A 13,526-nucleotide genomic window follows, 5' to 3' on the forward strand; every position below is an offset into this window, starting at 1 on the left:
ACCAGCTATTATTTGTCTTTATGGTGGCAGGCAGCAATGGTTCTGAATCCCAGTTGCTGGGAACTTTGGGAGGGGAGACGGCTCTTGAGTTCGAGTCCTGCTTGCAGGTTCCCCCAAAATAAACACCTGGCTGGCCACTGCGAGAACAAGGGGGATGTGCTAGGTGGGCCATTGGCCTGTGTTGTGATCAGCGGTCCTCAAGCCCCACCGTGCGCCCCCAGGTCTGTCCCCGAGGATGCCCAGGGTGAGAACTGCTCAGCCACCCCTCTCCCAGGGCGCTCATAATGCCCAGGCAGGTTAATGATTACCGCGGCTGCAAATATTTGAGGATTGCTGCGGGGATGCAAAGTACAGGGCACAGGAAGACTTGTGAGGGGCCTTGGCAAAGCTCAGGGCCTCCTCCACCCTGACCTACTGGAGAGGACACTCCCCAGCCCCACCCCAAGAACCAAGCAGGCGGGGAGAAGCTCCCTCCTCCTTCCCGTCAATGCCCCCTCCCCTTTGTCTGTGGAACTGAGAAGCTGATAGGGGTTAATTCCTGGTTCGTATTTTTAAGAGGAAGTGTCAGGCTTAAAGACTGCAGCCCCACCCTCTCTAAACTCTCACGCTCCACCTGGAAAAACCCTTTCCCCTAGAACGCTCCAGTTCCCCTGGATGAACCAGGCGTACGCAGTGGGACAAGAGGGGGTGCACTCTGCACATGCTCAGAGGAACACCCGCTGGCGGTTTCCCCCTTCCGCAGTGCTGTCTGTCCCTTGCTCATGTCCAGCCCTGTTGGGGAGTGGGAACAGGGAATCAGGCTGGCCCCTGTTGGCTGGCACAGCCCAGCCTGCTGCTGACAGGATCCGTGCCATCGTCAGCATCATCATAGAGAGCAATGTGGTATCCTGACTTCTAATAAGCTACAAAGTAGGGGGAAGAAAGAGCAAGCGAAATCTCCATAACTACAAAAAAAGGGTCAGCTATAGTGGGATGGATGCATCTCTCAATATTGGTTCATTTCCCCAGTCTTAAATTTATTTCTCCACATTTCTGCAGCAATTTGCATTAAAAACACACACACAATTAAAATTTGCAAGTATTTTAGTGCAACTTTCTCCTGATAAACCCATTTTGTAAGCTGTTTCCCCTAATATAATGCAATGGTGTCTGCTCTTTTCACTAATACAGGCATTTATGTGCACACTTTATCCCAGTAAATGCATCTTGCTATACATTATGTGGCTGGAGAAGTGCTTTGCAAAATTCAGAGAGGTGCAAAATTCAAAGGGAGGCTGCATTTCAGTTCAAGGGCCCTTTTGGCAGCTGCCAAAACTTCAGTTGCCCCCAAATGCAGAACCTTGCAGGACTCGCGACTTTTGCTCTAGTTATGAAAATATGTGGAGTTTAGCATTAGCTGGAAAAAATATCTCATAAATTACTTGTGGCCTAAGGCCTGGAGGACCCTGAGATTTTATCTCATACGCAACAAACAACCTCTCCTTGTGGCAACATGAAAACTGGTCCTAAATACTTTGCCAAGCTAATATCCAGTCTCTCCCAGATGTTCTGTGCTGCTTTCTTGTGCTTCTCCTATTTGTTTGTTTGGTTTTATTGTATTGATTTGTTTTATTTACTTCAATAAAAAAATAAAAATAAAAAAGACCATTCTGGAATGTTCAAATCTGGCAAGTTCACCTTTGAACTTGAACTGGATCCAATATCTCCTCCCATCCTTCTTCCCAGGGGCTGGTGGATAACTTGCTAACTCAGAACACAAATGCAAACCCCCCCCCCCAGTCCAAGACGCTCCTGAACTTCCACATTCCTCCTCCTCTGTTTGGGGCTATGCAAACTCATGCAATTACACACAACGATCGCCTACTGTCACCCAGGACCGAAAGTCCCATTTCTCTGTCAGGCATGAAGGTCAGTTGTGGGGCTCCTGTTCCTCCCCCCTCCCAGTGGGTCTGGGGGCCCTGCTGTCTAATCTCAGGTGGGAACAGAGGGCCTTCAAGCTCCCCTGAGCCTCTTGCACCCCATTCCCAGCCTTCTCCAAGGAGCACAACCTACCTTAGGGTGACAACGGGACGTCCCTTGCAGATGAGCTGAGCTGCAGAGGTATTTTCCGGGTGCAGGGGGCCTCTGGGCAGAGGGCAGCCCCAGCCAGGCCTCGCTCAGCATCTGGGGCAGAGGGACCATCCTCAGCCCCCCTCCCTCCGTTTTTAGAGCCAACCCCTGCAGGCACAAACCCTGCCCTTGAATGGGCTTCTGACCTCAGCCTTCTGCTGGCAGGCCCTTGGGTGCTCTGGGTGGCCCAGTTGGGTGCCTGGAAAGGGAGGCTCCTTTCCTCTCTTATCTCCTGCAAGCAGTTGGGTGTGACCTGAGCCCAGCCAAAGGCTGCATTTTCAAGTTCTGCTCTGTTTTTTCCTGGCAGGGCTCGGCAGCCTGGGTCCCTTAGCTCCTGGCAGGCAGAATTTCAGGAGCTATAGCGCTCTCTCTTTTTTATTTTCCTGAAATGGATGGGAAATGGCATGCAGAGCTACACCTGTTGGATGTTTGCCTATCCTGCAGCCACTAAAAGTCTGGGGGTTCCAGGCCCTCTAACATTTCTCGAATGAAAATAGGGAAATTTCTCACTCTCCCCCAACTGACCCTCGTTAAACTCCCCCTCTCCATTTTTGTCCCCCACCTGCAAAGCATTTCCTATCAGAAGAGAGGCAGGTGCCACCACCACTACACCAATGGGACACAGCACACACGCCCTGCGAAAACCCCTTAATCCCGATGTTATTTTATTTTTTTCTACGGGAGATTTACAAAAAGAAAAACACACACCAATAAATAAATTTTAGAAAGGGGCAAGAGACACAATTTTTTTTTTTTTAAATCAAGACACCTTGTGCACTGCCAAAGAGCGAGCCGGCAGTAAATCACACTGTTCAATGCTGGAGTTAACTCTTTATTAGCAAAAACACAATTTTCACAGACTTGGCTGAGTCTCAGGCCTAATGAGCGCAGCAGGTGGGTCTGGCCCCATTAATCAGTTACCAAGACCAGGCATAGGCAAACTTGGCCTACAACACCCATGATCCCTAGCTAACAGGACCAGTGGTCAGGCATGATGGGAATTGTAGTCCCAAAACATGTGGAGGGCCAAGTTTGCCTATGCCTGGGCAAAACTGAAGGTCCTCTTGTCTGCAGGGCTTTCTTCCAGGCAATTGGAGACTCTGCCTGCATGTAGCCTGTCGCTGCTCTGCCCATTTCACCCCTCTTCTGATTCTATCGCAGCAGGAGGGGGACACCCATGACTCTTCACCAGCCTAACCTGCCTCTCGGCCTCCCCCTCTCCTGCTTCAGCTTCTGCCTCTGATTCTGGACTGCTCTGCCACCGACTCTCTCAGCTCACTGAGCCCTGTTGCTCTTCCCAGTCTTCTCCCTCTGACCACTCATCGTTGGGATACTGCCAGGGAGACGGGGGCATTTGGCAGGCCCCCAGCTGGCTCCAGCCACTGGCTGGCAGCCGGGCAATCTCTGGTACAGCATCAATCAGCAACACAAGCCTCAGATACGTTTAGAGACTCGGCACACTCTTATTAGCAGAGTGAATAACTTCTCACAACGGAAGTGGCGTACAGAGACATGTGTAAGCATTGTTTACAGGCATTTATTCAGCATAGTTCAGGAACAAAGGAAAAACATGTCTGCTTCCCTTCGTGTCCAAGCACACAGCAGTATAGCAAAAGCAATATACAAACGGAAGTTCCCAGCAAGCCTGTGCTGGAAGTAAACAGGCATGTGACACACAGCAGTCATGCCTGTTCCTTTTAAGGTGGAACGGAACTATATCCTAACAGTCCCACCACCACTCCCCAGGCTCAGGGTATCCTTCCCTTGGTGGTTCCCCAAGCTGGTTGCTCCCACCATTCCTCTGCATCCAACGAGTCCGTGACATGCCTCTGTTAAGAAACAGTGCTTCTGGACATGTGCCGAACGCCTTCTCCTCCTCGGCACTGGGGAGCTGCTCCCAGCTCATTCAACTCTGGCCTTAGGGGCCTTAGATTCTGCTCCAGCGGCCAGCCTGAGCTCTCCAGTGGCTCTGCATGGGTGGGCGGGCTACCCTAGGAGACAGTGGGAGTTCAGGAGAACCCTGGACTAGTGAACTCACAATGGGGGGCTGTGTGGCGGGCAATGAAATTCCAGAACGCCTCCACTTGGCCTCAGAGTCACAAGCCACCTGACCAGCGCCATGGCTTCCCCAAGGGAGCTGCTGCCCTTGACCCTAGTCTGGGCGCTGGTGCTGCTGGGAGGGACAAAGGGGGCTGGTCCCGAGGGTCCCTGCGAAACACAAGTACGATATCGAGAGAGCAGCTCAGAGACTGGCGGCAGCTGGCTTGGCACAATTGCTCTGCTCAGCAGTGTTTGTGCCACGTGGCTTTTTGTTTTTTATGCAATCCATTGCCTATGTGCCAGCAAGGACCGGTGCAGCCAGGGGCTAGAGGGGGACTGCGACCTGCGTTGGAAGGTGAGGGAACATCTACCTGTCTTCCTGTGTACCTACTGTCGGAGGGAACCGGCAGGGAGAACAGGTTGTTTGCAGAACAGAGAAAGACTGGGAAACACCAGTTAACTTTCTTTATTAAGGAAGCGGAACAGAGAACATGCAGAGACTTCTATGGGTTACTCCTGTCTTAGCAGTTGTCTGGACTGGCTTGCAACTCCCTGCTTCACTCTCTAACCTTCTGTGTCAGGCCTCTTCCTCTGTCTACGGCGAGACTCAAAGGACCCTCTCTGTTTCTGCTTGGTGACACACAGTAGACGCCTTGATCTGGGAGTTTGTGGGGCTTGCAGGCTGCCAGCAGAAAAGCTGTCAGGGTGTTTCTGCGGTGGAGATGGCAATCTGATTCCTGTTGGCTGGGGCACCTGCCCTCCTTCCAAGCTCCCAGCGTCTAGCACATCCCACCTTTTCCCCTCCTCTGAGGTGTGGCTGGTTTCCCAGGAGCCTGGATCCACATTCTCTCCCTGGGGGAAAGGTGGCTCAGGTGGGCTTCCACCTTGGTCAGGTGGCTTCAGGGCAGTCTTTATCAGGTACGGTGTTGGGGTGCAAATATCCGCCCAGCACCCCCAAGTTACCATGGATAGTGTTGGGGTGGCCATAGCTGTGCACTGCCAGCCATCTAGGTGGGGAGCAACTCTTCCCCATGCCACTGCAGGAGAGCGATCCCTGCAGAGGCTTGGGAGGGAAGCTGCGCCTGCTAGCCTTATGGTTGGTGGGGCGCCGCTGGCGGGCATGCAGGGAAAGAGGAGGCCACCGGCAAAGCCATGCAGCTCCCCCACTTGCTGGGGTGCGCCTGAGAGGCTGGCGCCCTGGCACGACGCACCACTAAGCCCTATGGGAAAGACGGCTCAGGCTGGCTTCCATCACTCCTCATCTAGCCAGTCTTTGACACTGACCTTCCCATCCATCTGCTCCATTTATCTTCCATCTTTCCTCCAAGGAGCTCAAGGTGGCAAACGTACTTCTCCTCCTCCCCATCTTATCCCCACAACAGTCCTGAGAGGTAGGTGAGGCTGAGAGGCAGTGGCTGGCCCCCGAGGTCACACCCAGTGAACTCCATGGCTGAGTGGGAATTTTAACCCCATTCTCCCAAGTCCTAGACCGACACTCTAACTGTGACACCACAACGGCAGGAATCAGTGGGAATCGACTACTTTAGAAGGAAGCCCTAGCCTCTGCTGCTCATGCATTGGTGATCTCTGGAATAGGCTACTGCAATGCTCTCTCTCATTTGCGGGTGGATTTTGGGGCCCGATTTTAAGTGTTGACCTTTAAAATTGCATATGAAGTATTAAATGTGTCAAAAGTTATTTCATCTCCTCCAACCTTATCATACTTAGCAGAATATGTCTATCCCACCTGTATTCATTCAGAAACATGTGGTTTTTGTACATTGTTTCTCCTCTCCAAAAGCGGGCATTTTTACAAGCGAAGGTGCACCCTAAATAAAACGCACATCCCAAAATTCGGAACATTTATAAATGATTTAAACAGCACAGATTCCACCCTGGGATAGGGGGATCCCACTGTTCACTTCCTCCTTTTTTTGCAAGAACTGCCCTCTTGTTCCTCCCAAGATTCCTGCTCTTTGACCAGTTATTCTTAGCCATAACAAGAGGACCTGCCCTCTTATCCCAGGACTTATTGCGCTTACTCAGGAGCCCGGGGTGGAGAGACTATGCCAAAAGCCGTCTGAGGGTTTGCTGGATCCCTCGTACCTGGAGATTTAGGGAAGGCTGGCAAGATCTGCCTCTCAGCCAGGCTTGGAGCCTTTATCCATTGATGGTACATTTCTCAGGGGCCTTCTATAGGGGCCCGCATGCTTGTGGCAGGTGGGGCCACCGTCAAAAGTGAGTGGGGTCCTTTCCTTCTCTTCCACTTCCCCCCATTTTACCTCTCCCCAAAACGAGGGTTGCATGAATTGGGCTGAGGTTGGCAACTGGCCACCATGGCTGGCTTCAGGCTGCCCACCCTTCTCCTGTGTGTTTGGCCACCCTATCCTCAGAATGATAGAACTGTAGAGTTGGAAGGGACTGCCAAGGGTCATCCAGCCTGACCCCCTTGCTATGCAGAAATCACAATCAAAGAATCCCCTGGGGACAAGTGTTTGTTCTGAGTGGTCTGTTGCCTCTCCTCTTCCCCAAGCAGGGCGGCCAGGCAGCTTGTGGGGAAGGAGAAGAGAACCACCTCGCTGCATCTCAGGAGCTGGCCTGCACCCGAACCAGGGGCACGTCTCGCAAGCCGGTCTGCAGCCAGGCCCAGCAAGCCTACGCCCGGCAGCTGGCCTGCATGGAGCAAGAACTGGAAGGCTTCCTCTCCGAGGTGAGGAACCGGCGGAACGCCCTCGGAGACATCGTGGTGGAGGAGAGGTGCCCCCAGAACACGGAGCGGGGCCAAGACAAGCTGCGCATCACTGTCTACGAGATCTCAGACACCGAGGGGGCCGGGCGGCCGCAGCAGAGAAGACGCAGGCGGAAGATGCAACTTTCATATTAATTATATAAAAAAGACATACATGAGAGCTGAGTTGGCCTGGCTTGGAACATGGGTGCACATGGGTGTATATTGGTATACATGGGTTATGTGGAAGTACCTGGGGGTACACACTGGTATACCTGAGTGCATATGAGTGCATGGCTTGCACACGGGCGTGTACATGGGTATACATGAGTGCACGTGGGTGCATGTGAGTATACATATTTGTATGGGGGACATGGGTGGCGCTGTGGTCTAAACCACTGAGCCTCTTGGGCTTGCTGATCGGAGGGTCGGCGGTTTGAATCCCCATGATGGAGTGAGCTCCCATTGCTCTGTCCCAGCTCCTGCCAACCTAACAGTCTGAAAGTGCAAGTAGATAAAAAGGTACCGCTGCGGTAGGAAGGTAAACAGCGTTTCTGTGTGCTCTGGTTTCCGACACGGTGTCCCGTTGTGCCAGAAGTGGTTTAGTCCTGCTGGCCACATGACCCAGAAAGCTGTCTGTGGACAAACGCTGGCTCCCTCGGCCTGAAAGTGAGATAAGCATTGCAACCCCATAGTCACTTTAACCGTCCAGGAGTCCTTTACCTTTTCCCCCTACCTATTTGTATGGGCATACATGGGTTACTTGGGGGTATACATGGAAACATATGGGTGCAGAGGGGGTGCACATGGATGTGCTGTGGGACTTCATGTGGCTAAAGAGAAAGTGCTATGAGGTCAGAGCTTGAGTAAAGATGGGCAGTCATGCTTAGCTACAGAGACTAAGGGGAGCCAAGAGGACTCAAATGTTATTTATTGCATTTCTATCCCATGATTTTCTCCAAAGAGCTTTATTATTGGCTTCTGCACCAAAGGAGCCAAGCCTATCATTGCAGTATTGGGAATAAAACATGGAGAGAGGAGACATTTGAACCCAGTCCCCGGATCTTAGTCACAATACTGCATATCCTCCAACATTTCTCCAATGAAAATAGGGGCTTCCTATTCCATTTTTATTATTATTATTACTATAATATTTTATTTATACCCCCACCCATGAAACTGGGTTGCCTCAGCCACTGTGGGCAGCTTCCAACATTTATAAGAACAATAATAAAACATTACACATTCAAAAAACTTCCCTATGCTGGGCTGCTTTCAGATGTCTTCTACAGGCAGCATAGTTACGTACTGTATTTTTTGCTCTATAAGACTCACTTTTTCCCTCCTAAAAAGTAAGGGGAAATGTGTGTGCATCTTATGGAGCGAATGCAGGCTGCGCAGCTATCCCAGAAGCCAGAACAGCAAGAGGGATTGCTGCTTTCACTGTGCAGCGATCCCTCTTGCTGTTCTGGCTTCTGAGATTCAGAATATTTGTTTTCTTGTTTTCCTCCTCCAAAAACTTGTGGTCTGGTGCATCTTATAGAACGAAAAATACGGTATTTATCTCCTTGGCTCAGGGTGTATGTGTCGGGAGTTATATAACTCCATACCCTCCAACATTTATCCAGTGAAAATAGAGACATACTAAATCAAAGCAGGACATTCCAGGATCAGATCAGAAACTGGAATGGCTCCTGTAAATCTGGGACTGTCCCTGGAAAATAGGGTCTGATGCTGTTTGGTCTGATTTGTGCGGAGACTTGTTCAGATCACCTCAGCAAGGACTGGAGTCTCCATCTATTGGCAGATTGAATAACCAGCAAGGTCTTGCCTTGTTAGCAAGCAGGGTGGTACATCTACTGCAGATTGATCAATAACAGATATCAAATCAAGAGGAGTCCAGCTTTCCTCCAGCCCAAGGCAGGGATGGCGATGATGACACAAAGGAGGGCAGCTGTGTGACTCTGGGCAGGAGGGAGGCTGGGCCAGAGAGGCCTCTGGCTTGCATGAAACACCAGGCAAGGCCAGTGCCTCCCTGCCCGCCCCACTTTCTGGCTTCCCCAAGCTCTTGGCCATGGCTGTCAAAAGCTCCTCCCTGGCGTGGTCCTTCCTGGCCGTGGTCTTCATGATCGCAGGGGCCGCTGCTGTCCAGAGCGCCTGCGGACATCACTACCGCTACCGCAAGCCACGAGCCGACACCTACGAGTGGCAGGGCTACTTTGTGGCCCTGACCATCCTCCTGGGCAGCGGCTGCGGCCTGGCCTGGTGCATCCTCATTGTCACCTACAACATGGGCCAAAGGGGAGGCCAGGAGTTGCCACAGATCCCCTCTGCAGGTGAAGAGATGCCCGCAGCCATGGTGAGCCTCGGGGAGCTGGTGGGGCAGGAAGGAGGCAGGTTGCCAGTGCGAGAAGGAAGCGGAAGGGAGCCCCTTCTGTTGCAGGAGGCCAGGTGGTCACTTCTGCGGACCTCCAGAGGTTGCTGGACACAAGAACAGCCCGTAGGTAGCTCAGGCCAAAGCGAGGGGCCTGTGCAGTCCAGCACCCAGTTCTCACAGTGGCCAAATTCCCCATGTATCCTAGGAATCCAGATAGACTGTCGCTATGCCTGGAGGTTCCATAACAACCTAAGCCGAGTCCTTCCGCTGGATCAGGCCCAAGGGGGACCAACTGGTCCAGCATCCTGTTCTCACAGTGGCCAACCAGATGCCCCACTGCAAACCCAAAAGCAGGACCCAAATGCAAGGGCACTCTCCCCGCCTGCCATTCCCAGCATCTGGTATTATTCATACTGACTCTGACAGTGGCGGTTCCACACAGCCTTCTCCTCAATGAACTTGCCCAATCCTCTTTGAAGGTGGCCATCGCTGCATCTTGTGGCAGTGAGTTCCCAAGTCTATCCACTATGTGAAGAAGGACTTTGTTTCGTCTGCCCTGAATATTCCAACATTCAGCTTCACTGGGCGGCCCTGAGTACAAGGATTATGAGGGCGGAATAAAAACTTTCTCCTTATCACCTTACACCAGGCATATTTTTACACACCTCTGCCATCTCATCCTCCTCCCTCTCTCTCTCCTTTTCTCTAAATTCAAAAGACCCAAATGTTGTAGCCTTTCCTGGTAGGGGAATTGCTCCACCGCCTTGACAGTTTTGAGTGTCCCTTTCTGACCGTCTTCTACGATATCCCATTGGATCAGATACAAATGGTATAATGACCATTGGCAGGTGTGTCTAAAGACAGGGCCAGCCCAATAAATGATGCCGCCTGAGTCCAAGGACAAGATGGCTGCCGCCACCCTCTTCCAGGAACAAAAGCTGACCAGGCTGGCCATCGAACGTTGGTTCCTCCACTGCACCAGAGGGCAGGAGACCATGGCCACGTTCACACCTGACATATAAAGAGCTATCACTTTAACAGTCCCAGCTTCCCCCGTAGCATTCTGGGAGCTGTAGTTTATAAAGGTGCTGAGAGTTGCTAGGAGACCCCTATTCCCCTCTCAGAGCAGCTACAATTCCCAGAGTTCCCTGTGAAGAGGGTATGGTTGTTAAAATCATTATGGGAACTGTAGCTCCGTGAGGAGAACCGGGGGCCTCCTAACAACTCTCAGCACACCTCACAAACTACAGTTCCCATGATTCTTTGTTACCACTATTTAAAGTGGTAACACGGTGCTTTTAACGTGTGGTGTGGCCTTGCTTAGTGGGTTCAGAACAGGCATACACAGCTCTGCCCATTTTCTGCCCCTCAGTATGTACCGCCTGAGGCAGCAGTCTCACTCTGCCTCATGGCTGAGCTGGGCCTGTGCATTAGGATTGGGTGGGGTTGTAAGTTGCCCTGAGGTCAGAGGGAAATTAAATGAAGCGACTGCAGATAGCGGCAATTCAGGAGAGAATGTTTTAATTGTAATTTGGCCATTATTTGGTGGCACCTCCCTTTGAAAGTGTCCAAATATGGCTGCCTTAAAATAAATAGTTGAGTATCTTTGTAGGTTAAAAGGTCCTCCTACTATCTTCTCAATAGTGCCATTTCTGGTTTTGAATTTGGGTCAGGCAGAGGGATCGGTTAAGCAGAGAGAATCCTGTGTCTTGGATGAACAAGGGAGGTGGGGAAAGGATGGGTAGTTAGGAATACTTTTGTTGAAGAGGGGGTCCTGAGGAGGGAGGCTTTTACCATCAAGGCTGCACTGATCTTGTCATATTTGCAGGCAAGATAGGAGTCAGGGGCTAGGAATGGAAACCAGAGGGGCCTGACCTTGCAAGGCCCTGAAATGTGACCTCTTTTCTGCTTTGGACAGGGCCACCAAGACAAACTGACACTGAGCCCAGGGATGAACCGTGAAAGGTCCGTCAGCTTTGCGACCCTGCCTGGGCTGAAGAGCCAAGTCACAAACGAGGAGGACCAGCCTTGGCTGAAGCGACAAGTCTCAAAGGAGGAGTTTCGGACAAAGTCCCAGTTGGACACAAGCATAGGAAGTCGGACGCCGTCCCAACTGAACTTAAACCAGGGGGTTCGGGCCCCATCCCAGATGAACGCAAGCGAGGCAGTTAGCACCCTGTCACAGATGAACACAAACGATGGGGTACGGACCCTGTTCCAGATGAATGAGGCAAATAGGGTTCCAGCCCAGATGAACATGACTGAGGGGATGAGGGCCCAATCCCAGGTGGATGAAATGATTGGGAACCCCTCCCAGAGGAACGTGAACGAGGCAATTTGGACCCCCTCTCAGAGGAACATGAACGAGGTGAACAGGGCCCCCTCCCAGATGAACACGAATGAGGCCATTTGGACCCCATCCCAGATGAACACGAACAAGGTGATTTGGACTTCCTCCCAGATGAAAGCAAATGAAGCAGTTTGGACCCCCTCCCAGAGGAACATGAACGAGTTGAAAAGGGCCCCATCCCAGATGAACATGAAGGAAGCAATTTGGACCCCCTCTCAGAACGAGGTGACTAGGACCCCAACCCAGAATAACATAAACAAGCTAAAAAGAGCCCCAACGCAGCTGAACATAAATGAAACGGTTGGGACCCCATCCCTTCCACCTCAGCAGGAAGACCAGTCCTCCAGGCCCGAAGAGCAAAGCGGTGGCACTCTGTGGAACTTCATGGAGCAGGAGCTGGAAAGGCTTCTGAGCGCCCTACGCCTCCACCGGACCCCCACGCCAACCCCCACGGCTGAGGAGACGCCGGCCCCCTTGGCCAACGATACTCCGAGTGCCCCAGCTGAGGAGGTGCCGAAACCCACGGCTGAGGAGGTGCTGGGCCTCGACCAGACTGAGGACAAGGAGACCTTGATGCACCTCATCATCTGTGAAGTCCCCCAAGACAGAGGAGCCACCAGGGGTCGGGGGCGCAAGAGGAAAGCGAGCAGAGGACGCAAATAAAGTGCAGAGAAAGAGAGAGGGTGGCAGGTCGGTGTGTGTGTTGTGAGGCAGGAGGAGTCATTGGTAGAAACGGCTTCCTTTGCCACCACCCTCCTGCATATATCCCCGGGAGATTCCTTGATTTTAAAACAGTTCTTCATCCCAGGAGCTCCGAAGGGCCTACATAACCCTCATGGAATTGCAGAGTTGAAAGAGACCCAAAGGGTCCTCTATTCCAACCCCTTGCAGGAATAGCAGGGACCACCCTGTTAATCTCAAAGCAACCCTGGGAGGTAGGCTAGGCTGCCCCAAGTATACCCAGTGAGCTTTGTGACTGAGCAGAGTTTTGAACGCAGGTCTCCCTCTTCTAAGTCCAACAGGCCGAACTTCCCCCAAACTGGTGCTATGGGTGTAGCCAGGATTTATTTTAGGGGAGGAACATGCTTTATGTTGGGGATGGGGGAGGTAGAACTGAGCTATCTGTGATGCAATTGGTCAGTTAGTTGAGTATTTTTATTTATTACTTGATTTAGTGGGGGGCAGCTGTCCCACTGCTATGCCCATGCCTGGTGCCCTCCATATGTTTGGACTACAACTCCCAGCATGTCCCAGGCAGCACAGCTGTACGATGCTAGGATTGGAGGGAGCTTGTACTGTGGTTCAAAACCTTAGGCCTGTTATTCTCAGGCTAACCTGGCTGTCAGGAGCCAGAATCAGGGGTGGTCAGCAATAAAAACACCTGGTGTCAGAAACCAAAACAGTGCAGGCCTAGTGCTCCTACCAACTCTTCCCAGTAGGCAAATTGTCCTTCTTGTAAAGGTATCCCATGAACTAAAAGTTATCTAAAGGGCAGAGCTCAAATGACCTTTTTCACACATGATTTCATTTCTTATACAAATACCGAGGGAAATAAGTCTCTCAGTGCCACCAGTTTTTGCCAATGTCTGGTTCATTTCAGCTCATATAGAACCTTTATTTTCTACCACGATGGAACCCGATAATGCTTTTATTTTTCAAAAGTCATTATTATTTGTAAAGGGAGCTTTTGTATAAGCTAGCACTTCATTATCCCTCTGGAGCTGCGCTGGATGTTTCGACGTGTGTGTCCTTCCAAGCTCGTGACACTTGATAGTTCAAATCTCTGAATCTTTGGGGTTTCTCTCTGTCTCTTTGTTATGTTTGCACCTTTTTTGTTTATTTTAAAATAAAAAAACAAATCAGCTAAGAAAGACCGCTGTGCCGCGAAGCTATGGCACTCTGCACATGCCCAAGGCGGCGCT

The 13,526-nt window shown here is 51.5% G+C and overlaps 2 protein-coding genes across 3 annotated transcripts; both read left to right on the plus strand.

The window, feature by feature from the left end:
• The first annotated feature begins 4,180 nt into the window (after window positions 1-4,180).
• Window positions 4,181-7,056, plus strand: LOC309359391 (uncharacterized protein). 2 transcript variants are annotated; one of them, XM_081892949.1, is made up of 2 exons: window positions 4,181-4,504; window positions 6,683-7,056. In XM_081892949.1, the coding sequence occupies exons 1-2, from the start codon at window positions 4,229-4,231 to the stop codon at window positions 7,031-7,033; spliced, it is 627 nt and encodes a 208-aa protein (XP_081749075.1). In that variant the 5' UTR covers window positions 4,181-4,228; the 3' UTR covers window positions 7,034-7,056. The 2 variants fall into 2 exon arrangements, with proteins under 2 accessions (XP_081749075.1, XP_081749076.1); XM_081892950.1 differs by having other exon boundaries at window positions 4,182-4,504; window positions 6,686-7,056.
• A 1,798-nt stretch (window positions 7,057-8,854) lies between these two features.
• Window positions 8,855-12,283, plus strand: LOC309359249 (uncharacterized protein). Its single transcript, XM_081892709.1, has 2 exons — window positions 8,855-9,236; window positions 11,173-12,283. Exons 1-2 carry the CDS (start codon window positions 8,952-8,954, stop codon window positions 12,265-12,267), a joined length of 1,380 nt encoding a protein of 459 aa, XP_081748835.1. The 5' UTR covers window positions 8,855-8,951; the 3' UTR covers window positions 12,268-12,283.
• The last annotated feature ends 1,243 nt before the right edge of the window (window positions 12,284-13,526 follow it).

Source organism: Podarcis melisellensis (assembly GCF_964234715.1).
Source record: "Podarcis melisellensis genome assembly, chromosome: 16".
Taxonomy (NCBI): Eukaryota; Metazoa; Chordata; class Lepidosauria; order Squamata; family Lacertidae; genus Podarcis; species Podarcis melisellensis.

Coding starts and splice junctions, on each gene's coding strand:
- LOC309359391 (XM_081892949.1), top strand. CDS start 4,229: ATGGCTTCCCCAAGGGAGCTGCTGCCCTTGACCCTAGTCTGGGCGCTG. Junction 4,505..6,682: donor ACTGCGACCTGCGTTGGAAG/GTGAGGGAACAT, acceptor CTCTTCCCCAAG/CAGGGCGGCCAGGCAGCTTG.
- LOC309359249 (XM_081892709.1), top strand. CDS start 8,952: ATGGCTGTCAAAAGCTCCTCCCTGGCGTGGTCCTTCCTGGCCGTGGTC. Junction 9,237..11,172: donor AAGAGATGCCCGCAGCCATG/GTGAGCCTCGGG, acceptor TGCTTTGGACAG/GGCCACCAAGACAAACTGAC.